Source organism: Danio aesculapii, chromosome 8 (assembly GCF_903798145.1).
Source record: "Danio aesculapii chromosome 8, fDanAes4.1, whole genome shotgun sequence".
Taxonomy (NCBI): Eukaryota; Metazoa; Chordata; class Actinopteri; order Cypriniformes; family Danionidae; genus Danio; species Danio aesculapii.
Genome location: NC_079442.1, coordinates 5156557 through 5182692, shown reverse-complemented (window position 1 = coordinate 5182692; position 26136 = coordinate 5156557). Strand labels below are relative to the sequence as shown.

The window sequence follows — 26136 nt, the reverse complement described above, 5'->3', positions numbered from 1 at the left end:
GAGACCGCGGAATACGTCCCGGGAGGTACGTATTTTTGCAGTTTTTGGTTTTCGCGAATCCGCGAGAGGCCACTGTGTGCGCCTTTTTGGCTTCTCCGACGTCTTCTGTGAATGCCGTTCGCGCCTGCGCTGTTCTCGCGTAAACCCACCTGAGGCCGCTGTCGAACGAACGTCTGTCTGTCCGACTGGCTGAATGATTGACTGGCCGACCCACCCTCCTCCTTCCCTGACCCAACCAATTTTACCGATGGACCCGCCCGCCCTAAACCCAACCAACGATTTACAAAAGCCGTCCAGAAAAAGAAAAGCCCACGTCCGATTTTTATTTTTTTCCCCACGTTTTCAGATTTGACCACATTCTCACCCTGTTATGAACCTCTTCGCTTTGTTTCTTGGATTCTGTTTTAGTCTTACCTGATTTCTGGAACCGCTCTTCTCCGGACTCGAACCCGGTCGTCATCGTTGTCGAGGTCAGCTCCTCTCTGCATCTCAAGTCCGCCGACGTACAGGACGAGCTAACCGGACAAACTGGTTGCAGTGGGAAAGCCCTCCACACGAAGGTAAGCGGTCAGCCGGCAAGCGCTAAAAGGAACGGTCTCATACCGCCCCGCAGCGTTCGCTTAAAAAATTAAATGCAGCCATACGTACCTCCAGCTACATAATTCGCGGTCTCCAGAAACGTCCTCGGGACTACGTTTTCAGAACGAGCCTGGGCTGCATACAAGGACACTGAAGCGTTTACAAGTCACGTCGAACAGCTGGTTTGTCTATAAGATCCTCTGAAGAATCGCGCCTCTAAAACGCTTCAGTGTCCCTGTATCTTTTTTACACTCAGTAAACAGCGGTGAGTTCGGTGAACTGATGACTTTCACGGCAAATCACAATCATTTCTGTTGAGTATGTGAACGCAATAGCAAATCAGCGCTGTTTAAGAACGTGCTCAACAGCTCTGAAATGTTAGCGGGAAATGGACAGAAAATTCCAGTGACTCTACAGGACACTTCCTTCCTTCAGTAATCATGTAAACTGTAAGGACTGCAATGATTTTGAACAAGAGGAGACATCTAAATAAGGCTGAGAAAATAGCTTTTCAGTTTTTAGGGTTAATGTTCCTTTAAGATTGCTACTCTAAAACAACCAACAACAACACCATGTGCGACTCAAAGATAAGCCAAGTGTTTCTGCACCCCAAGCAGTTTGGCATTTAACAAATCTAACAAAATCAACTCCTTGAAGCATGTCTGGAAAGATTTGAAAGCCTTTGAAAAGCATGAAGCCATCTAATAGATATATAGTGCAATTTGTGAATCCAGCATAATATCAAAGAGATGAGCCAACACATGCTCTATTTTAATCAAAGGCCATGTTATGTCACTTCCCTGGGTTGTAAATTTCCCCCTAAAAATCTAGAAGCTTCTCTAGCATTATGCTGGAAGATACTAATCACAGATTTTCAAGTATGAGTCACAGGAGAGAGAAAAAAACCTGCGGAGTTTAGGCACTGATATACTTCAACAGACTGAAAGGGATAGTTCACCTCATCTAAAATGAAAATTAACTGCCTATTTGCTCGCCCTCAAGTGGTTTCAAACCTTTATGAGATTCTTTCTTGTGTTGAACAATAAAAAAAAAGATGTTTTGAATAAATATGAAAATCTGTAAGAAAACAAATACTATGGAAACCAATGGCTACAGCTTTCTTCAAAGTATCTTATTTTATGTTTAACAAAAGAGAGAAAGTCAAAAGGTTTGAATAAACAATGACAGAATTTCCTTTTTTGGATGAACTATTGCTTTATGGCAACAACTTGCAGTTTCTGTTTTACACTACCAGAGAAAAGTCTTGTCGTTGATCCCAGTTTTCAGAGCAACAAGCAAAGAATGTCAAGGTGCTCTAGGATTGGCCAGCCCAGTCACCAGATATGAACATTATTGAGCATGTCTAGTGTAAGATGAAGGAGGAGGCATTGAAGATGAATCCAAAGAATCATTATGAACTCTGGGAGTCCTGCATGATCGCTTTCTTTGCCATTCCAGATGACTTTATTAAGTGATTTGAGTCACTGCAGAGATGTACAGATGCAGTCCTTCGAGCTCATGATGGAGTCAGACACAATATTCATTCTGTTTCCACTGCAGCATGACCACATATTCTATACTGGACATTATTTCTGTTAAGTGACAAGACTTTTGTCCAAGCAAAGTCAGACCTTACTGTCCTAATTAAATCATTAAAAATCAAGACATGATCATATTTAATTTTGGTAAATTAAGCATAATCTAGAGTCATTTGCCTTTCATATAAGCCACTTCTGATTCCAAATGATCAACTAGAAGTCAAGTTATTATTTGTTGTTCCTAAAACCTGGAAAGGCGACAAGACTTTTGTCAGGTAGTGTATATCTTCATCAGCAAATGCAGTTGCGGCGACATTGCAGCATTCATCATTTCTAAATTTGCCCGAGTTACCTCAGAGAACATGACGTATTCTGTTCATTCTTAAGCTTCTATTTGCCATATCAAACTGGTTCATCACTGAAGAGGAACCTGACATACTGTACCAAATGAAATCATTACTGGACTCAATTTACTAGCCATCAATAAGGTGTCTGAATGTGAAAACATTCCAGCAGAACTTATAAAACCAGTTCAGAAGCAGCTACAGAAGAAGCAACCAACGTTATGCAATGTATATAGAATACAGGAATCTGGCCAAAAAAGCTCTGGATAAGATCAAACTATGGTGAATGCAACTCTACACCATAAAAAATATCCATAAATTACCAGTTTTCTGTATTTTGTGATAAATGTTTTTATTTTCCCCCATTTATATGTGCTTTTGAATTTTAATACGGGACCTTGATCTTTCTTCCAGCAATTTTTCACTTTGAAAAGCTTGGAAAAGGTGACTTTTATTAACATTTAAATAGTTTAAAGTGATATATTGCCTGTATATGATGGTACAAAACTTTCCCAGAAATGGGTTGCGTCCGGAAGGGAATCCGCTGCGTAAAACATGTGCTGGATAAGTTGGCGGTTCATTCCACTGTGGCGACCCTGGATTAATAAAGGGACTAAGCCCAAAAGAAAATGAATGAATGAACGAAGGTACAAAACCTTGTAATAAGCTGCTGGTACAGTTTCTGTTATTTTACAGACTTATTTCTCTAGATATAATTTTTTTAAACAACTAAATCGTCAATAAAAGTCACTTTGTTAAAGTGTAGAGTTAAATTCTTTTAACATCTAAAGTCGACAGAGCAGAGATCAACATCCCATAATGCAATTCACAACCATAAATAAACGGAAAAACACATGTGAATCCCAAAATACGGAAACTGTTCATTAACAGATATTCTTTACAGTGTGTAATGGCTGCAGTATTTACGGTAATGGTGCAAGATATGGGAAATAAGGTAATTTCAAGTCATACGCTGTCTTTATGAATGGAGCGGCAGTTGTGAGGAGGAAGTGTGGTAAGCACCAGATATGAAAATTTGTTCTGTAAGTGTTTCCATCGTAGTTTATGCGCATCTTTTCATATCGAATAAAACGTTTATGCGCATTTACAAAATGTATGCGGATCTTGGAGTTTTCAGTCAACTGTTTTTTTATGCGCATAAAAATAGGTGGATGGAAACGTACTGTAGCTGTCTAATTCGCACACTGGATAGAAGCTAGTCCAAACATGCCCGTATCACAAGTTATTTTTGTTTTTGAGAGGAAAGCATGCAGCACGTATTCATCTAAATGCGGACTACAGCATATTAGATGTCTAATTTCATCAGTAAATCACACAACGTTGCCATGAGAACATGCAGTTTAATTAAAAATAAAGCATTTCTGTCCGATCTCTATACAGTATCCATCACAGCAGGCATATTGTTTTTTAAATGCAGGATGTACAGGGAACATCTGAGAGCAGCAGGTGTGACATTCAGCCCTTAAAGCCTTGTCCTCTCGTCTGGTAAGTTGATCTGTAAAGAGCTTAAGATTGAGGAACAAGCCTTACATCTCCACACAGGACTCCACAGCTCTATCACATGATCAAAAACACCTTCTAATTTAAAGCAACACTCAACTTTTTTGAGAAATAGACTCATTTTACAAGTCCCCTAGATTTAAACTGCTGAGTTTTACTATTTTTAAATCCATTCAGCCAATCTCTGGGCCTGGAAGGAGCACTTTTAGCTTAGCTTAGCATAACTCATTGAATCAGATTAGACCATTAGCATCTCGTGGCCAAATTTCAAAGAGTTTCGAGCAACTTTTTATTTTCTGTCTGTCTTAGAACACGATGTAACTACAGAAGAGTCAAGCTTTAAGTGGGAAAATTATCTAAACACGTTTGTAAATTTTTGAAGCAAGATGCTAATGGTCTAATCTGATTCAATGATCTATGCTAAGCTAAGCTAAAAGTGCTCTTGCCACACTTGGAGATCGGCTGAATGGATTAAAAAAATAGTAAAAATCAACTGTTTAACACTAGGGGAGTTGTAAAATGAGCCTATTTCTAACACGTTTGTGAATTTTTGGAACGAGATGCCAATTGTCTAATCCAATTCAATGATCTATGCAAAGCTAAGCTAAAAGCGCTCTCGCCACACCCAGAGATCAGTTGAATGTATAAAAAAATGGTAAAAATCAGCCATGTAACAATAGCAGAGTTATAAAAAGAGGCTATTTAAAAAAACGGTGTATCTAAACATGTTTGAGAATTTTTGGAACGAGATGCTAATGGTCTAATCCGATTCAATGATCTATGCTAAGCTAAGCTAAAAGTGCTCTCACTAAACCAAGATCGATAAAATGAGCCTATTTCCAAAAAAAGTGAAGTGTATCCAAACACGTTTGTGAATTTTTGGGGCGAGATGCTAATGGTCTAATCCGATTTAATGATCTATGCTAAGCTAAGCTAAAAGTGCTCTCGCCACACCCGGAGACTGGCTGAATAAATTCAAAAATGGTAAAAATCAACAGTTTAACACTAGGGGAGTTGTACAATGAGCCTATTTCCAAAAAAAGTGGAGTGTATTTAAATACGTTTGTGAATTTTTGGGGCAAGATGCTAATTGTCTAATCCGATTAAATTATTTATGCTAAGCTAAGATAAAAGTGCTCCCCCCCATACGTGGAGACTGGCGAGTTGTAAAATGAGCCTATTTACAACATGTTTGTGAATTTTTGGAGCGAGATGCTAATGGTCTAATCCGATTCAATGATCTATGCTAAGCTAAGCTAAAAGTTTTTTAACTAAACCCAGAGATCAGTTGAATGGATTAAAAAATGGTAAAAATCAACCGTTTAACACTAGGGGAGTTGTAAACTGAGCCTATTTCCAACACGTCTGTGAATCTTTGGACCGAGATGCTAATGGTCTAATCCGATTCAATGATCTATGCTAAGCTAAGCTAAAAGTGCTCTCACCACACCCGGAGACTGGCTGAATGGATTCAAAAGTGGTGAAAATCAACCGTTTAACACTATGGGAGTTGTAAAATGAGCCTATTTCCAACACGTTTGTGAATTTTTGGAACGAGATGCCAATTTTCTAATCCAATTCAATGATCTATGCAAAGCTAGGCTAAAAGCACTCTCGCCACACCCAGAGATCAGTTGAATGTATAAAAAAATGGTAAAAATCAGCCATTTAACAATAGCAGAGTTATAAAAAGAGGCTATTAAAAAAATGGAGTGTATCTTAACATGTTTGAGAATTTTTGGAACGAGATGCTAATGGTCTAATCCGCATCAATGATCTATGCTACGCTAAGCTAAAAGTGCTCTCACTAAACCGAGATCGGCTGAATGGATTCAAAAGTGGTAAAAATCAACCGTTTAACACTACGGGAGTTGTAAAATGAGCCTATTTTTAAAAATAAATAAAAGTGGAGTGTCCCTTTAAGAGTTAAACCTGCAGCCTGTGTACTTGGGTGTCATTGTTTTAATGCTCAAGCTCAAGCAGGCATGCTATTAATCACCGCTAACATGGTGTCTTCTGCTAGGATATTCACATGTATTTTTAACACTCTGATCAGAGTCTCAAATACCAGCCCTTCGCTGGGGCAATCTGAACGGATCCACTGAGGACGAGGGAGGTTTACTTGACAACATAATGTCAGAGATGCACTGATTGATTGAACAGAAAACACAACTGGTAGATTTTTGCTCAATTTTTGCCGTTCTCTGTTCCAAACTTGCACTGCAATCAATTTATATTCCAAAGCCTGTAAACTGAGCATTAATGGAATGGCATCCATGTTCAAGTGCAGCAAGAGCAGGGCTTAATTTGTGCCTGAGATCCACATCCGGCACCTCTGAAGTCTGATCCAGCACCACATTTTGACCTGTAGCTTGAATATATTAATAGTAAAAAAAACAAGCTTCTATAATAATGTCAATAATGTTATTATCCCCTTTTAGGGCCATGCGCAAACATTTTGAGGGACATGTGCTGAAATTGAAAAAGGCCAACTAGGTTTTACTACGTGTGAAGATGACACCAACCTGATTTCACCCTAGTAGGACATGTTCCTGGATTAACATCTATGTTGATCCTTTAACAACAGTCCAATCAGCCAATCAGAAGCAATACATTTACCATTTATGTTCAGTTTAGGCTTATGGTTAGGGTTATGCACTTCTAGATGAACTATTATTCCCCTTTGATTTTGGGAATAATTTACAGTTATGTTTGGGTTTAGGTGTACGAATTAGGTATGGATTACATTTTCCAGCAAAAATGGTGGTCCAGGATCAACATAGATGTCAATCCAGGATCACATCATACTTGGCCAAATCATGACATGTGTGAAGACGAGTTTAGAATAGAGAATTTACTACATTCAAAAATTAACTAGCTAGCAAATTCATGCATATTAACATCACGTGTGCATGTGCACGTGACTGATCACTTTAAAATAGAAAGTTATACTAAAAATGTTACCCATGCCAGGCTTTAGCGCTGCAGCCGCAGTTATGGATGGATGTAGTGCTAGCATCTTCATTAAAAGAAACTTGAATCTTATGCACAATTTATAGTTTGTCTGTACTATTTTGTACTTTTGCATCACAAGTTGCTTTTCAGTTCTGTAGCTGATTGTGACAAAACACTTCTGCCTGTTCAGAATAAACAGAAACATTTATTTATTCCTGTTGTACCGTACCGGCACAGATATGTTCAGATGCGAAACCCTCTAAATCCATCAGACCTCTTTTCTTGTAAATGAGCTTATTTTCATAAATGTTACTTTATACAATTCTTTGGTTTTTAACAAGTTAAATTTTCTTTTGCATCAAAACCAGCTAAATCCACTTGTGCTTTTTTTGCAAAAACCTCTAAATCCCTCTATCGGGACAAGACAGGGTAATTAGCTAAAAAATAATTTTATGATTATTTTTTCTGCGTTTTCACCTTTATTAGACAGGACAGTAGAGAGTATTGACAGGAAAGTATGGGGAGCAGAGAGAGGGGAAGGATCGGTATAGAACCATGAGGCGGAATCGAACTCGGGTCGCCGTGAACACCAGAGTGCATGTGTTGACGCACTAACCACTACACCACTGACGCCGACAAACAAGCATTTTCTCAGGCTCCTCTGATTAGGTTCAGAAGTTTCATTTTATATATAAAGATGAGGTTATTAGCTAGTAAATAAAATTACTTTTTTCATAATAGTCACTTTATACAATTATTTGGTTTTTAACAAGTTAAATTTTCTTTTACGTCAAAACCAGCTAAATCCACTTGTGCTTTTTTTTGCAAAAACCTCTAAATCCCTCTATCGGGACAAGACAGGGTAATTAGCTAAAAAATAATTTTATTAAACATAAAACACATTACACAAACCATCTACAATTAAAAATAGATAAATCTGTCAAGTAAGTGGCGGTTCATTCCACTGTGATAAACCAGGGAAACAGCTGAAGGAAAATGAATGAATGAAATCTGTCAAGTAAGTGCATTAATCAACAACATTAAAACTAACATTAGTTAAATCTTAACGATCTGTTGTCATTTCTGATATTTAGGATTTAGATTTAATGTAATTAAAGCAATGTAAACATTGTAAACATTGTAAACTAAGCTTGGTAGATTCAAATAATGTAGTGTAAAACATTGTAAAACATCAATATCTGTGCATTGTCCATTAATATAAAAAGCTTATCAGATGTATAGATATTATGAAGTAATATAAATAATGTTTAGTTTTTTAATGTATAGTATTTATCTCTCAAAAAATAGCTTAAATTAGCAAATAAAACACAAGTTGGGCGTACTAGGCAAAAAGGGGATGTCTCTCAGATAATTTTAGAAGCTGTCATTCATTCATTCACACCATATTTAAGGTCTTGGTCTCTTGTTTATCTTCATAGCATCAATGTGGGATAAATTAACGACATCTTAACTTTGTCTTTCGTGAAATGCAGTTGCTGTTTAATGTAAATCGGACTCATTTAAAGTAGCGTCGCTGTGCAAAAAAAGTTATGAATGCATGCTACACTTCCGACTGTACATTGTGTTTTCTTTTTCTTATAATGCACAGAGTTTTGAGGTAATGCACGTTTTCATTTACCATTCACTGACAGTCGGACAGGCTCATACAGTTCATCAAACGTCATCTTTTAAAATCAAAAGCGGAATAAAACAGTCTCCTCATAAAAGCTGGCGTATCAGCGCGCTGCTACATTGAAAACATATGATTCGATTCGCGCCTTCTGATTGGTTCTTGGGATATGGCGGCTTTTGCTGTCAAAGGTAGTGGCGTTTAGTGGCTTTTGCAAACAAACTGTTATTTCTGAATGTGCTGAGCTGGGATTTGGATGATTTGAAGCAAATCTATTTGTTGATGGTGTACTACGTGCCTAAAGCATTCACTCAATGTCATTATCTCATTTTTGGCAGAAGTGGCGTCTAGCGGCTTTTGCATCTGAACTCTTCATTTATATATATATATAGTATCAAATTATCTGAGAAGAGGATCAAAGTTCGCTTTTATGCCTGTTCATGTCGATATTTAAGTACTTTTATTTCTTGTTTCTAGCTTTTAAGAATCAATCTTAAAAAATTGTATCAGGCCATTTGCTCCTAAAAAAATCTGCAATCAGAGTCAGCCATAAAAAATAAAGGCCAGTGCATTATTCATTATAAAGGTGCTTTAGATCATTTTTAGCATACAGGAGAAAGACTGTGATTGTTTTGGTGTGTGTGCATGCAGATGTGTGTGTGTGTATGTTACCGTGTTCCGCTGAGGAGTCTCTGTTTTCCCTGCTGGAGCTTAAAGCTGGTAAAAGCGGCTCCATATTCATTATGAGCTGTTTATGACTGAGTGACGTAAAGCTTCTGCTTTGACCAAACTGACACCTAAAACAGCAACAAAAACACACAGAATCACAAAAATAGTAAAAATAATAGCTACAATACTACATTATAAAATACTACAGCACCGTCACCACCAGATGCATCCAATTGACCAATAGCGCATGTCTTTGGACTATGGGGGAAATCGAAGCACCCGGAGTAAACCCACACAAACACGAGGAGAGCATGCAAACTCCACACAGAAATGCCAACTGGCCCAGCTGGGACTCGAACCAGCGACCTTCTTGCTGAGAGATGACAGTGCTAACCACTGAGCCACCGTGTCACCCTTAACAAAACGCATACATTTTAAAAACACAAGGTGTTGGTCAGATATACTAGAAATAATTGCTAACCTGTGGACAACAGGAGGATCCCTCTGAATCTTTGAACTGGCTTCAATCACTTCTTTAGCCACACGACCACTGGAACAACCAGGAACATTGAAATAGTAGGAGATATTATAAATAATACACAGATAATGAGCATTCGCTTGACTTTCCTTTGAAGAGCACATTCAGACAAATGAACTCACCTGTAGCGGAATCGGCTGCCCTTGAAAAATATACTGCTGCTGGACACAGTCTTGATCTGACTCGACTTTGCACATCTAGACATTAGAGGAAATAAATAAAGACAACGATCAAACATTTAGCTGTGAATGAACTTACATTGCTTAAAAAAGATGATCAAACAAACATTTACAGTTAGTTTAATGAAATCTTGATGACGCATGTGCAATGCATGTACATAAAGTCGAAATTATTTGCCCTCCCGGAATTTTTTTCTTTTGCAAATTTTTCCCAAATGATGTTTCAGGAGTTCACACTCACAGATATTTGACTGAATAGAATATGCGTATTTGGCGTGCTGTCTGTGGAGAGGGCTCTGAGCTCGGGAGGACACCCAAACTCGTGTTATTCCCCTTATCAGGATAAAGAGAGATGGGGTCCGAGCGCAGTGTCTAGCCCGGCTCCAGAACACCCCCCACCCCCCAGATTTAAATAGGTCTCTGGTTTAATAGTGTGGAGTTGGGGTGGTGGAGGGACGCTGAAGTCAAGAGGAAATGGAGGTATGATGTGTTTGACTATTTATAGGGCTTTGCTCTTAAGCTGATTGGATAATAGAATGATTGTGTGTGTGATGAATTAGCCTCGTCAAAGACTGATCGTGCTCCTCCCGAAATTTGTTTATAAAACATCATTTAACAGAGCAAGGAATTTCTCAGAGTATTTCCGATAATATTTTTTCTTCTGGAGAAAGTCTTATTTGTTTTATTTCAGCTAGAATAAAAGATATTTGGGATTTTTAAAAAACATTTTAAGGTCAATATTATTAGCCCCTTTAAGCAATATTTGTTTTCGATAGTCTACAGAACAAACCATTATTATACAATAACTTGCCTAATTACCCTAACTTGTCTAGTTAACCTAATTAACCTAGTTAAGCCTTTAAATGTCACTTTAAGCTTAATACTGGTATCTTAAAAAATAATATCTAGTAAAATATTCTGTACTGTCATCCTGGCAAAAATAAAATAAATCAGTTATTAGAAATGAGTTATTACTTGCAGATAAAATACACTCTAGAAACTGTTGTGTTGTCCTAATCCAACTTTGGGTGAAATATAGATGAACCCAACATTGGGTTGATTTATTTCAATCAAATTTAAAAGGTGTAATATGTAGAATTTACATCTAGTGGTTAAACTATGTATTGCGGTCAAAATTCTAAATATTTGACAAGGTTTTTTTTTCTCCGATGACTTCAATGATGCAGGTTGCAAGACTGATGACACAAATAAAAGCGAGCATGCCTGATGATCAAGCCTTACACTGTAAGCTGGTCAGCTAATGTTTATGATTGTAATTTTTGTTTAATTAGCATATTAAAGATTGCCTTGTGGATTTTTATAACTTTAAACCTTAGAGACCTATCATACACCCGGCGCACTAAGTCGCAAGACGTGTTTGGTGCGATTTGTTGCAATTTTCAACCCCAATTTTCATGTTTTGCGCCACGTTGTTTAAATAGCAAATCCATTTGCGCCACTTTGTGGACTTATGGGTGTGCTGGTCTGATAAGCAGGTGTGATAAGGTGAATTGTTGGTGCGTTGCTATTTTGAGGAACTGAAAAAGACTGCGCTATTGACCAGCTGAAACCTGCTCTAAAGTCCAGCACAGAACGCGTTAGTTATGCGCCTATGCAGGTCCAAACGCTTACACGTTGCTTAATACACACAGGATGTACAGCAATTCAACACCGTTTCCTTACTCCACGAAATTAAAGGAGTAAAAAAAGAATAAAAGTAAAGTAAAGAGAAAGTAAAGAGGCCGAATGGAGGAGGCTTCTTATCCTCGTGCTGTAGATGCTCTGTTTAACTGTTTTCTCGCTAGAGAAGCGTTTAGTTTTTCCACTTACAAAGTACGCCATGTAAATAGCAAATGCGCCATGGTGCGATGCAACTGACTCTTAATAGGAATGAGAGATGAGACTCTGATTGGTTTAGTTAAGTTTAATTTTAAACTAATTCCGTGCTCATGATTGACCCAGCTGGCCCACATTAGCTAATCATGATCCTCCAATCAAAGGATTCCAAGTCACTATATATATATATATATATATATATATATATATATATATATATATATATATATATATCCTCATTTCCTTTCTACAACTATCTTCGTCTGGCAGAAACCCCCCGTTATACTTAATACACACCTATAACTCATTAAGAGGATAAGCACAACCCTGTTAGACCATGTGCCAGGGCGCAAATCATTTTTTTCATCCTTAAAATAGCAAAAGTGGATTCAGACAAGCCCTTAATGCTTTTGTGCTATGAGTTTTAGACTTTGTGCTTAGATTGTTAAAATAGAGCCCTTAGTCTTTTTTCCGAGGCTGCTACTGTCCTCTGGAGGTCACATTTTCCAGCATATATTGACAGAGCCTTCATGACTGAAATTAAATTGACTGTGTTTTCCACTTAGGCAAGCCGTGGTGCAAAAACATAATCTGGTAAAGGTAATCTGGCAGTGGGCAGGTTATAGAGACCAAAACAGTGACTTTTTTTTTCAAAAAAGAATAACTGACTAGCAGTGTTTTTCAGATAAACAAATATGTTCACCTTTTCATTTACTAGTACATAACGACGTTAAGTGACATTCATTTCCACCAGAATAAGCTGTATTAAAGAACACTATCATATCATAATAATTACTCTTTACTTTGGATATAAACTTCCCTGTTGAAAATCCAGCTTAAACCAGCCTGGGTCGGTTGGCTGGTTTTAGCTGGTTGACCAGCCTGGTTTTAGAGGGGTTTTGGCCATTTCCAGGCTGGTTTCAGCCATTTCCAGCCTGGTCCTAGCTGGTCCTAGCTGGAAAATGACCAGCTAAATTCAGCTAAAACCAGCTTGACCAGCCTGGTTTAAGCTGGACATAGCTGGTTTTGGCTGGGCTCCCAGCCTGGCTAGGTGGGGTCAAGCTGGTTTTAGCTGGTCATTTTCCAGCCTGACCAGCTAAGACCAGGCTGGAAATGGCTGGAAACCAGCCTGGAAATGGCCAAAACCCCTCTAAAACCAGGCTGATCAACCAGCTAAAACCAGCCAACTAGCCTAGGCTGGTTTAAGCTGTTTTTTTCAGTAGGGTTCTGCTTCTAAACCTGCTTTAGATATAAATATGTATAGTATTGTGTGTGTAACTTTGATACGAGTTTATCTTACACCACATGTGTAAGCATTTTTATTGCTATATTGAAGTCTTATTGTTATATTTAAACTATTTAGCAGAACTGCCGATTTATACGTAAGGTGCAATGGTGTGTGTGTGTCTGCTGATCTGACTGACTGACTAATGTGTGTGTGTTGTTAATATGAAGACTGTAGAGTGGCTGATGAACGGATGGGCCTGCTGTCTGGCTGGCATTTAAGCTCTTAATTAAAGGGCTTTCAACAGTAATGTGACACCACTCACACATAGTAACTAGAGACACAGACGCACTTATATCAGGGTCGTTCACAGGAAACACTGCCAGTTGTGTGCCGTCTTTGTCCCCATGACCTCATACTCATATACTTACTGAATGCAGGTTATTATATAGATGTAAAACCCATTCACCTCAAGCATGATAATTATAAATGGTCAATATATTTGCGTCCACACTGACAAACGATAATAATTTTTTAGATTTTTCGACTATGCAGTACACTCTTGTGACCAGTAGGTGTCCTTAGTGAGCCACCAGCGCATTTGAACAGAGTCCAGCATGAGGTGTTATGGTGCGTTCACACCAGACACGAATAAAGTGTCAGGCGTGAGTGATTTACATGTTACATGAATATACATCCTGCTACGCTATTCGCGCAAATTAAGCATTTGCGCATTTGATGCAGTTGATGCGTGAATCGCTCAAGTTCGAAAATCTGAACTTTAGTGGACATTTGCGCCAAGTTAACCAATCAGGAGCTTGCTCTAGTAGGAGTGTGATTATGACATAGCGCCTGTTGTTGGTGTCCCAAGGGGAAATCCTCCTGAGGAAATCGCACAACTGCACATCAAACTGGGCTCAGCTCGGTCTGAAGCACCGCTGAAGCCTCCATCATCCAAGTATAGTTTCTGGAGGAGTTGATGAACTCACAGAGCTGGGTGCACCTCTGAAAAGATCTCATACACGGCGCTGATCTCAGACTCAGACACGGCGCCGAACAAATCTATGCTGTTTTTCAGCCTTCCTAAAGCACATAAAGCACAGCTACTCTCTCAATAAAATCTATGTTAGCCATTTAGCAACGAAACTAGAGTCACCAAGCAGACAGAAGCTAATCCACATCTATTTTAAAGTGAATTTGATGCTCGAATGAAATGAGTAAACTCAAAATGTTCACGACTATTTAGGCGCCTGGTGTGAACACCACATTAGTGTTATGTAGCCAGACCTCTGACTGACAGCTAAAGTAGGAGCTTGGCGGCGTGAATGGGCAAGGACCACCCACTATGTTATATGACTAACAGGGAACCCAACCTATTTAACTGTTAACCACATTTCGTTTCGTGCCGCACCATGTTTTTAGGCTTGAAATTGCCCTCAGAATAACAGTACTAGTCGAAACTTTGCATCATTCATTCATGGCATTTTTAAAAGTTTATTACAATGTGTGGCACGTCTATTTATGATGCGACGCGTAAGTATTATAAATGACCTGCCCTCAAAACTTCGGCAGGACGTGTGTAAACTTTGCTCTGAGATTCATTCGTTATTTTGATGATGCATTTCTACATAAAGATCAGGCAGTCGGAGATGATTGAATAGAAGTTTTCTATTCCATTAAAGCCCGGTTTTGTCGTATTTGTGAGTAGATACTGGTTTTGTGAGTAGAATATCTGAAGGTTTTCACTGTCATTAGAAAAAAAAAGAGAAAATACATGCATACATGAACACACTCGAACCAGCAACCTTCTTGCTGTGAGGTGACAGTGCTAACCACTGAGCCACCATGCCAGCAGTTTGGAAAAGTCAAGGTTTTAAATTCTTATGGGACTGTATATGTTCTTTTTTTGGGACTATTTTATTTAGTTTTTTAGGGCAACAATATCTCCAGAAGAAAAGGACCCTCCACATCAAAAGCTACTGGTCAGCCGACGATTCAGCAAACATTTGAAAAATTTAATAAAATAAAATCTAGAGCCCTATCGTACACACGGCGCAATAAGGTGCAAGACGCGTTTGCCACGATTTGTTGCTATTTTCAGACCAGCGCAGCCCTAATTTTCATTTTTTCGCCACATTGTTTAAATAGCAAATCTATTTGCGTCGCTTTGTGGACTTATGGGTGTGCCGGTCTAAAATAGAGGTGTGTTAAGGCGGATTGTTGGCGCGTTGCTATTTTGAAGACCTGAAATAGACCACATCATTGACCAACTGAAGCCTGCTCTAAAGTCCAGTGCAGAGTGGGTTAGTTATGCGCCTGTGCTGGTCCAAACACTTGCACATTGCCTAATACACACAGGATGTAAAGCAATACACAAATATCTTTACATATTTAAACAATTAAGGAATTAAAATGTTACAAAAAGGGTAATTTTCTATATAAAACCACAACCTCCATGGATTTTTAAAAAATGTATTTATGAAAATTCATGAACATTTGCATAATGTTATTATTATTAGCAGAATTATTAAATTTATGCATATTTATATTTGTTTTAATAAAAACTAGTTTACATTTGTCCACCTGTTAGGTTTTGGACTATATGGGTCATAAGAACAGGACGTGTGTTCGGATTTAACTCAGTTGTTTCAACACATTTCATTATTATTGTTCATTTATTCGTTTACTGGAAATTAGAACTGAATTTAGAAATAGTTTTGAAACAAATCTTTGCGCTTAACAATCTAAATTAAATATGTAGGCTTACAGATGTCTTCAGGGGAGTGCGTACAACACCGTTTCCTCCACGAAAGTAAAGGAGTAAAGTAAAGAATAAAAGTAAAGTAAAGAGAAAGTAAAGAGGCCGAATGTAGGAGGCTCATTCTATATCCTTGCACTGCAGATGCTCTGTTCAACTGTTTTCTCGCTAGTGAAGCGTTCAGTTTTTCTATTTACAAAGTCCGCCATGTAAATAGCAAATGAGCTATCGTGCGACGCAACTGACTCTTAAAGGGAATGCGAGATGAGACTCAGATTGGTTTAATGCACGTTATGCTCAAAACACATCCATAACTCATTAAGAGAATTAGCACAGCCCTCTAAGCCCATGCGCCACAGTGCAAAGCATATTTTTCCATCCTTAAAATAGCAAAAGTGGATGCAAACATGCCATTAATGCCATGCGCTTTAGACTTAGATCATTAAAATAGAGCCCAAAGTGTGTTCAATGGGGGAAAAAGTTGTTTTTAACACAGACATTATATTTTAGAGCAGTAATCACAATACAATGATATTTTAATCCCAGATTATTATACAGTCAGAAATGTAAACCAGCCCATGCCTAATCTGGATGAAGTGTGAGACTCACTTGTAAAAGGCCTGGTTTTCCACGCCACATTTCCACAGGTGTTTACAGGCTGCTGGTGTGGAGGTGTGGAAGGTCAGCACCAGTTTCTTCTGCAGAGAGAAATGAAGAGAGTTGATGAACAGCTGAAGTGTGCAATCTCTGAAATGATAACAGTAATCAGCTTAAGTGAAGGGGAAGGGGGGAAAAGGAAGGTAGGTGACTATAAAATACAGCGAGATGGAATCGGAGGACAATGTCATAAATAATGAGAGCTGAACAAAATGCTGACCCAAATCTGTGTGTGTGCGTGTGAGTGAGAGTGATGGACGTTGAGTGTGTTTCGCGGGCTTTACTGGAAACAGCGCAGGAAATATGAGAGTGTGGATCAATATGACACACTATAACAGACGCTTAGCAACACTGACTAGAATGAACACAGTGTGCATTTATTTCCCTTTCGGTCACACTATGAACATACACTACCTGACAAAGTCTTGTCGCCTATCCAAGTTTTAGGAACAGCAAATAATAACTTGACTTCTAGTTGATCATTTGGTATCAGAAGTGGTTTATATGAACGGCAAAGGCCTCTAGATTATGCTTATTTGACCAAAATAAAATATGATCATGCCTTGATTTTGATTGCTTTAATTAGGACAGTAAGGTCTGACTTTGCTAAGACAAAAGTCTTGTCACTGAACAGAAATAATGTCCAGTATAGAATATAAAGTCATGCTGCAGTGGAAACAGAATGAATATTGTGTCTGACTCCATCATGAGCTTGGAGGACTGCATCCATACATCTCTGCAGTGACTCAAATCACTTATTAATTAAGTCATCTGGAATGGCAAAGAAAGCGTTCATGCAGAGTCCCAGAGTTCATCAAGATAGACTGCAGCTCTGCACAAGAACTGTAGCCTTAGGTGAAATGGTCGTGCCCAACTGAGCCTGGTTTCTCTCTAGGTTTTTTCCCTTCACTTTCGCCAATTGGAGAACTTTGTTTCTCGCCACTGTCACCATTAGCTTGCTTGGTTTGGGACTTGTGGAGCTGTGCATCGATGGATTTGCTCTTCAGTGTTTGGACTTTCAGCAGTGAAAATTAAACCACACTGAATAGAACTAAACAGAACTTCAACTCTGAAAACTGGACTGACACAGTTTCAGTTTACTATAATATTCTATGTTAAGCTTCTTTGACACAATCTACATTGTAAAAGCCCTATAGAAATAAAGATGAATTGAATTTAATCTAATATTAAGGTCATGACGTTGTGTGCCAGCTGGGAGTTTTGTTTATGTTACAACTCTAATGTCTTACCATGATGAAAAAACTCTTCAGTGTCATTGGATTCCTTCAGAAGTCATTCTAATAATGAATATAGATTTGATTATCAAGAACCATTTCTACTTATTATCAGTGTTGTAAAGTCTGCACATGATATTTTTGTTGAACCCATGAGAATATATAAGACTACTGTACAAAAAAAGTATTAATTTCTTTGTAAAAACTCACAATAGCTTATAAAGCGGTGTTTTACATTGTAAACGTGACTATCGTCTGTATTTTATCACCACTCGAATGCTGTAATTACCAATCAGGAGGCCATAAAGTGCTTTACAATGACAATTATGTGTTAGATTAATCTTCATGCATGAGAGGACAGAAGCTGCATCAGTGCTGTAATGAAAATACATGCTATTGGTTTTCTGCTGAGTCGATATGGATTGGATTTCCAGCTCTTTCTCTTGACGACAGTGGGCTGAATATGCTGATCTCCCAACCGAACTACAGTGGGGGAAGTAAGCATTGAAAATGTCATGTTTTTTCCTGGGAATAATAATTCTAAAGGAACTGTTGACGTGGAATTGAAGTAGATTTTAGTAAAAAATAAAATAAAATAAAATAAAATAAAATAAAATAAAATAAAATAAAATAAAATAAAATAAAATAAAATAATACATAAAAAATAACAAAACAAAAAAAATATCTAATTAAAAATGACTTATGTGTAATAAAAATGAAATGACAAGGAGAAAGTACTGAACTACTGAAACATTTTTAATGCTTAATATAAAAGTTTTTTTTTGGTGATGACAGCTTAAAGAGTCACGAAACACCAAAACACATTTTTTGAGATGTTATATATATGTCCCATGCTGCTAAAAACACTATTAGGACACAAATATTTCACTAACAAGTGAAATCTGGTTGTTTTTGCGTTATTTCGAACAAATTCATTCTTGTGGTTTGAAAAGACATTTTGAAGCTACGTCACGACGATTAGATCATTGTGTAAATTACAGCGCGCAGATTGGATGTCTCTACCGGCGAGTACAACGTGACGTCTTTGGCTTTCAGCATTAATTCATGAGAAACACTTGGTTTGAACCAATCAGCTCGCTCTATTGTGAATGAGGTGCAACTTCATTAATATGCATGATCGCTTTGACGACTGTTTTTATCTGTTATAGTGTTAAGAGAGACGCCATGGTGTGTTTCCAACCGTAATTAAAACAAGTGGAAGAAGCAGAATAGTTTGGAGACATGGGCCATTAGTGTTGCGTTTATAAATGTGCTGCAAAGAAGGTTTTGTTTTCATTTCCTCGCTATGAGAGCGCAGCTGGACTCATGTGTGGATTACAGTGGTCTGCTAACATGCGACAAAAATATGTTTGTAAGAAACATTTTTTACCTGAGAGCTTTTCGCATCTGGATATGGTGACCTCCGGATTTGCTACTCGTCTTCTTTTCTACGGATTTGGTAAGTGTGCGATACATGTTCATTGTTTTTGTTTACTGAGATGGCAAAGTTAGTTGGTATCGTCAGCAGTACTCTTTCAGTTTTTAAAGACATATCTTAGTCAAAATGATTTAGTTGCTAAGTTTACAGTACGTTAATATCACTACAATATTATGGGCTGAAAGATCCCCTGTAAATGCTGCTCTCAGAATGTAAACATCTTAATCAAACTATTACCTTCGTGTAGGATTTTCGTCGCATTTTGTGACAGGATAGTCTATACACACACGGCTTTCTGTTACAGAGAAAAGCGGACGTTTTTTTTTCTCCCATTCGCCTTGTGGTCTCAAACATTCCATTAAAACAACACTCTTCCAGCAGTTCCTCGCATCCAATATCTCGTTTGTCAAGAGGGGGCATGCATGAAATGTTCCTGAATGAAAGTGAAAGTGCCAAACTGCAGTTAAAGTCGAAAAATAAATCAATTTTGTTAATCAATATATTGGCAAATAATTTGATTACTGATGTCCATGTAAACATAGTCACCGCCTTTCTCCTCTGCTTCTGTGTTTGTTTTGCCTCGGTGAAAATCAGCACGTGCCCACGTTTCCCTACTTTGACACTCCAACCTAAAAAAAAGCTGGACACACCAACTTTCCTGACTTTTTCAAACTACAGGTGTGAAAACACCCTGCTGAGACAGGGGGGAGGGGGGTGGGGGGGGGTGGGGTTTAGGGTTAGGGTTAGGGGGGGGGGTGGGGGGGGTGGGCTAATGGCCCTTAAAAGACACCTCTCATATGGAGGATGATGCCACATAAATTGCTCAAGTATGAGTTTTTTAATAACTTCGACAAAGTGTAAAAATCTTGATGGTTCAGTGGGTCTCGTCTATCAAATCTGGATCCAAGTCAGGTGATTGGCTGGGCCATTCTAGTCTTTCTGAAATGTCCACCCAGATTTCATCTTCATCATCCTGCTAATGTAGATGTTGGACTGAAGCAGTTAATATCAATTTACACTGATGAAGGGCAGAACAACTACTGAGAAATTTCAGTTGCTGTCTGGGCATTCACTGCCTTTCGAAACTTTCCTTCCTTCATGTGTTCAATACTTTTCACCTGTGCCATTTCATTTTATTACACATAACTTGATATATAAACTAATTGTTTTCTTTGCATATATGGCTTTGTTTTGGTTGTTACCATCCTCAGCTGAAAATTTCAACTCAACAGCACCTTTAGAAGTATGTTTTCTGAGAAAATGGGGCTGTCTTTAATACTCATTTCCCCCACTGCATATGACAACCTGAGCCCAGTAAATATATGTGCTGGATTATAAAGCCAGCACTGAAACGGAGATGAATATGTAAGTGTTAGATCAATGTGACGGAGACATATATGAGGTCTGATAAAGTGAAGTGTCAGGAGAATGAGCTCCATTGACCCCTCACATATGCTGTAATCTCGGACGGTGATCAATAGATGGGGTACTAAACAGAACAGCCGATCTGGGCAGAAATCGATACAAACCACTTCCAGGGCATTTAGCATCAAACTGCTGGCCCTGCGATTCACTGCTGATGCTCACACTGAGATTAAAGTCACAGAGCGCAAAATAAAGTATCATGTCAGAGAGCTTTACCAGCCTGTGCCAACAGAGATCTCAATCTGACAGGCAACGACTCATGCGGTGTTAGTGTGAATATCCTGCAATAAACTAACTGTGATTATAAACTGCGGTATACAATGCGTGCTCAGAGACCTGTTGCACTAAGCCGGTTTTAGCTTTTTTTCCAAGGGAAGTTTGTGTTTTGTTCGAGTGTTCAGGATTTATTCTGGTTAGGGATCGCAAACCATCATTGGACCATTCAGTAAAGTGACAAATCTGTACTGTATAGCCAAAAGTTGAGACATCTGCTTTTATAAGCATATGAACTTCAATGACATCCCAATCAATGACATCACAACAATTCTAGGAAGGATTTAGAAGTTTAGATGTGTGTTTATGAAATTTTTGACCGTTCTTCTAGAAGCGCATCTAACAAGAAGGCCTGACTCGCAAAAGCCTGTTCAATAGGGTTGAAGTCTGGACTTTGTTTAGGCCAGTCCAGGTCATCCACACCAAACTCACTCACCTATGTTTTTATGAAGTGTGGTTTATTTATAAACTAATTTCGAGAGGATCAGGTGCTTATAATCAACACGGCTGGCTCCTCATTAGCTCCGTAATCTGACCAATTAGATGATTACAGAAGCATTATAAATAACCAGAGTTTTTCACTCCAGTTACCTTCGTCTTGAAGCTCCCCCCTTCCACCCCTACTTCCTCCCTCTTTTTCCGATGGGCGACACGGTAGCCCAGCGGCTAGCGCTGTGGCCTCACAGCAAGAACACCACTAGTCCAACTTCCTATAGGACTGGTTGGTGTTTCTGTGCGGAGTTTACATGTTCTCCCCGTGTTCGCGTGGGTTTCCCACGGGTCCCCCGGTTTCCTCCCACCGTCCAAAAACATAAAACATAGTCAATAATTAAACATAATAATTAAACTAAACAATTATTAATGAAACAACCCTAGTTTACACTTCTCACGCAGCGACAAGCAGGGGAGCTCTCGAGACCTACCTGAGCTCGAACTCCCCTCTCGCCCTTCTAATGGGTGGGAGCCCCGGGCTCGAGGATATTACGAGCTCAGGGCTCTCTCCCGGGACAGCATGCCAAATACGCTTTATTGATTATCAGCTAAGTGTGAACTCTTGAAGCTTGCTTTGTGCACTGGTGGGATCCCCATCCCTAAACTATTCCCACAATGTTGGGAGTATGGCAAAGTAGCCCAGGCACACATAGGGCATACTCACACAATGCTAACCATGCCCAGGCCCGTTTCCCGGATCGTTTGAGAAGTGTGATTGCTCTGAATTGGGCTCAGGCACAGTTCAGTTGGCTGGCCCTGGCCTGGTTGAAAGAGGTGTGCCAGAGCGCGGTTCACTTGGGCTTTGGCGCAGTATATGCTTGCAGTGTGAGTGCCTGAGCCCGAAACTGAAGACAAGACGTGACTTTTAAGGGACTGTTTCATTTGTGTATCATTCTTACGGTTTACGCAAACTGTCGTAGATTATTAAAGATGTAAACCGCTCACTGCACGGTTTTGTAAGAAATTCTTTGTATATGTAACATGTGGACCAAATATCTAAAATTGCAACACTTTTTTTCAATTATTTTTCTTCATTAAAATGTATTTGTAAATGTAAATACCACCCTAGTGACAACTCCAGTACCTTTATTCCTGATAGTGCAGAAACTGGATCTCAGCTATAGTGGATAGTATAGGGAGTATAGTGAGTTGGTATAATGACGTACAAAGAAGGACGTTTCAATTTAACAATGTGACATGAGGCTTCATCACTTTTATGAATGTTGGCATGCTTGAGTGTGAGCAATATTACAGAAATCAGTGTTAAGTTCTGAGAAGCAGAACAGGTCAGCCATTGCTCAACCTCTGAGGATCATGAACAGTCTGCTCTCCAACACCGTGTGTATCACAGACAGATGAGTGCTTGTGCGTGAAACACAGTGACATGTCCAGATTAAGTAAACACACACTCTCACACATACTGCTTTAGTGTGTGTGAACATGCAGATAGGAGCAGACACATAGTGGTTCTCCCTGTTCACAGATACAGTTTCAATCCAAAAGGTCTCAGGCTTGCATGGGTGCTGGAAACCCAGACAGGCGATGATGTGCACAGAATTCAACAATCACAGGTTCAGACATCCAACAACACTTTAGTTTAATACCCATCATACAATATGCATAACTTTAGAAGCAACCTACCAGACATTTAATGCTTTTAAACCAGTGGTTCTCAAACGTTTTGACTTTACGCTGTTTTTACAGTAAGTAACAAATTAATTAATTTGTACCTAATAATATTATCTATGTCTATATTTATATCTATATATATATATATATATATATATATATATATATATATATATATATATATATATATATATATATATATATATATATATAGATAGATAGATAGATAGATATCTATCTATCTATCTATATATATATATATATATATATATATATATATATATATATATATATATATATATATATACATATACATATATATATAAATATATATATATATATATATATATACATATACATATATATATAAATATATATATATATATATATACATATACATATATATATAAATATATATATATATATATATATATATATATATATATATATATATATATATATATATATATATATATATATATATATATATATATATATATATATAATGTCTAATGATTTTATTAATTATTTATTTATTCAGGTATGCTAAGACCCTAAATACTACAAAATACCTTTTCTTAAGTTGTATTAGCTGATTTTGCATTTTAATAATTTATTTCAAACAATTAAAAAAACATTAAGCTCAAGACCCCTGTTTCGAGAACTATTATTTAAATCTTTTAAATTCTGTTTATTACAGTATTCATTTTAATAAGTAATCATACAGTGTTAATACAGTATAGCATTTATTTCAATTTTAATGATTTTAATATGTAATACAAATATTTATTGCATATGTAATAACAATATTTAAAATGAAATTAAATAATTAAATTAAATTAATTTAAATTAATTTAAATTTAATTTAATTTAATTTAATTTAATTTAATTTAATTTATTTAATTTAATTTAATTTAATTTAATTTAATTTAATTTAATTTAATTTAATTTAATTTAATTTAATTTAATTTAATTCATTTTCCTTCGGCTCACTCCTTTATTTATCAGGGGTCGCCACAGCGGAATGAACCCGCTTTATTTTATTTTATTTTAATATGTAATACAAATATTAATTGCATATGTTTCAACAATACTTTAAATTAAATCATTTTATTTTATTATGCAATAGAAATATTTATTGCATTTTTTTGAAATGAAATTAAATTAAGTTTTTATTTTATCATATTATATTTTTATTTTCCTTCAGCTTAGTCCCTCATTTATCAGGGGTCACCACAGCAAAATGAACCACCTTTATTTTATTTTATTTGATTTTATTTTAATATGTAATACAAATATTTATTGCGTTTATTTCAACTATATTTAAAATTAAATTAAATTAAATTAAATTAAATTAAATTAAATTAAATTAAATTAAATTAAATTAAATTAAATTAAATTAAATTAAATTAAATTAAATTAAATTAAATTAAATTAAATTTTATTTTGTTTTGTTTTGTTTTATTTTATTCATTTTCCTTTGACGTAGTCCCTTATTAATCAGGGGTCACCACAGCGGAAAGAACTGCCTTTATTTTATTTTATTTTATTTTATTTTATTTTATTTTATTTTATTTTATTATGAAATACAAATATTTATTGCATATGTTTCAACAATATTTAAAATAAAATAAAATAAAATAAAATAAAATAAAATAAAATTTAATTTAATTTAATTTAATTTAATTTAATTTAATTTAATTTAATTTAATTTAATTTAATTTAATTTAATTTAATTTAATTTAATTTAATTTAATTTAATTTAATTCATTCGGTTTTCTTCAGCTTAGTCATTTATTTATCAGGGGTCGCCACAGCGGGATGAACCGCCTTTATTTATTTTATTAAATTACATTTAATTATTGTAAAATAAAGAGTAGGAGTAATAAATACATTTAGGAATATCATATTATATTAATTTAGTGTACACAAGACAAAAACATAATACATAATCATTGATGTTATTGTAAATACGCAGTCCTAACAGATAATGTTGATCATGAAGTTGTTATGAATACTCTATGGTGGGCACTACAATTAAAGTCTGATTAACGCCAGGACAGATGTGTGGGTGAGGAGCTGTACTAGAAGTCTGGAATAATAATCAATGGCCATGATGAATGTTTACTCACCATCAATGGAAAAGTGCACACAAAGAAAAGAAGACAGAAGCACATGTAAAAGTAGATTTAAAGCGTGACACACGAACAGAATGACAGGAAGACGAAGCTGGATAAAAAGGCCAGTTCAAACCAAGAATGACAATACAATATACTGTATAGAAATCACATTAAATGATGTGAGAAAAGTCATGAAGTGTTCTAAACGTTAACCTTTGTAGCAGCAAGAAGCTAAAAGTAGTATTTCTTAGTATTATAATGACTTGCTTTTGTTGTTGTCTATCCTAGAAATCAAACTGCAATGTTTTTATACACTACTTACAATTGAGATGAACAGTCCTTACATCTGTACTATCAGATATCTATGTGAAATGTTGAGATGAAAGTGCTGATACATTTTTATTTCCGTAGAAATCATTTAAATGAAAAAAGAATCAGGAAAAGGGAATGTTAATAAACATATAAACAGAACAATGTGAGTGAGATTAACAAACGATGCAAATAAATATAAGAGAGCATACAGTGCTAAGCATAAATGAGTTCGGATCTCTGTGTTAAATTAATATTTTCTATAGGATGCTTTACAATAATACACTTCCTGACAAAAGTCTTGTCGTTGATCCTAGTTGTAAGAGCAACAAATAATAACTTGACTTCTAGTTAATTTGGGAAACATTCCGTATGGGGGCGTGCGAGAGATCTGCAGAGTGGATGGCAACATCAACAGCCTGAGGTATCAAGACATTTGTGCTGCCCATTACATTACAAACCACAGGAGAGGGCAAATTCTTCAGCAGGATAGCGCTCCTAATGCTGTGTTCACACCAGACCCGGAGCGCACAAATAAATTGCGCTATTTGCTTGTAAATAAATGGGTGAACATTTTGCACTTACTTTATTCGCATGTCAAATTCACTTCACAATAGACGTGGATTCACATCATGGGCAGGGTTTCTGTCTGCCCGTTGACTCTAGCTTTGTTGCTAAATGGCTAACATGGATTTTATTGAGAGAGTAGCTGTGTTTTATGTGCTTTAAGAAGGCTGAAAAACAACATGAATTCGTGCGGCACAGCGTCTGAGTCCACTAGATCCT

General features: G+C 36.9%; 1 protein-coding gene across 1 annotated transcript in view; it reads right to left on the bottom strand.

Annotated features, from left to right (window-relative positions):
• frmd3 (FERM domain containing 3) overlaps positions 1-26136 on the bottom strand; it is a 91160-nt gene that overhangs the window by 9604 nt on the left and 55420 nt on the right. Inside the window, exons 10-13 of the mRNA XM_056463057.1 lie at positions 16382-16470; positions 9897-9971; positions 9718-9786; positions 9240-9364 (exon numbers count right to left, since the gene is read on the bottom strand). Coding sequence (XP_056319032.1) covers positions 9240-9364; positions 9718-9786; positions 9897-9971; positions 16382-16470 — 358 coding nt within the window. The remainder of the gene's footprint in view (positions 1-9239; positions 9365-9717; positions 9787-9896; positions 9972-16381; positions 16471-26136) is intronic.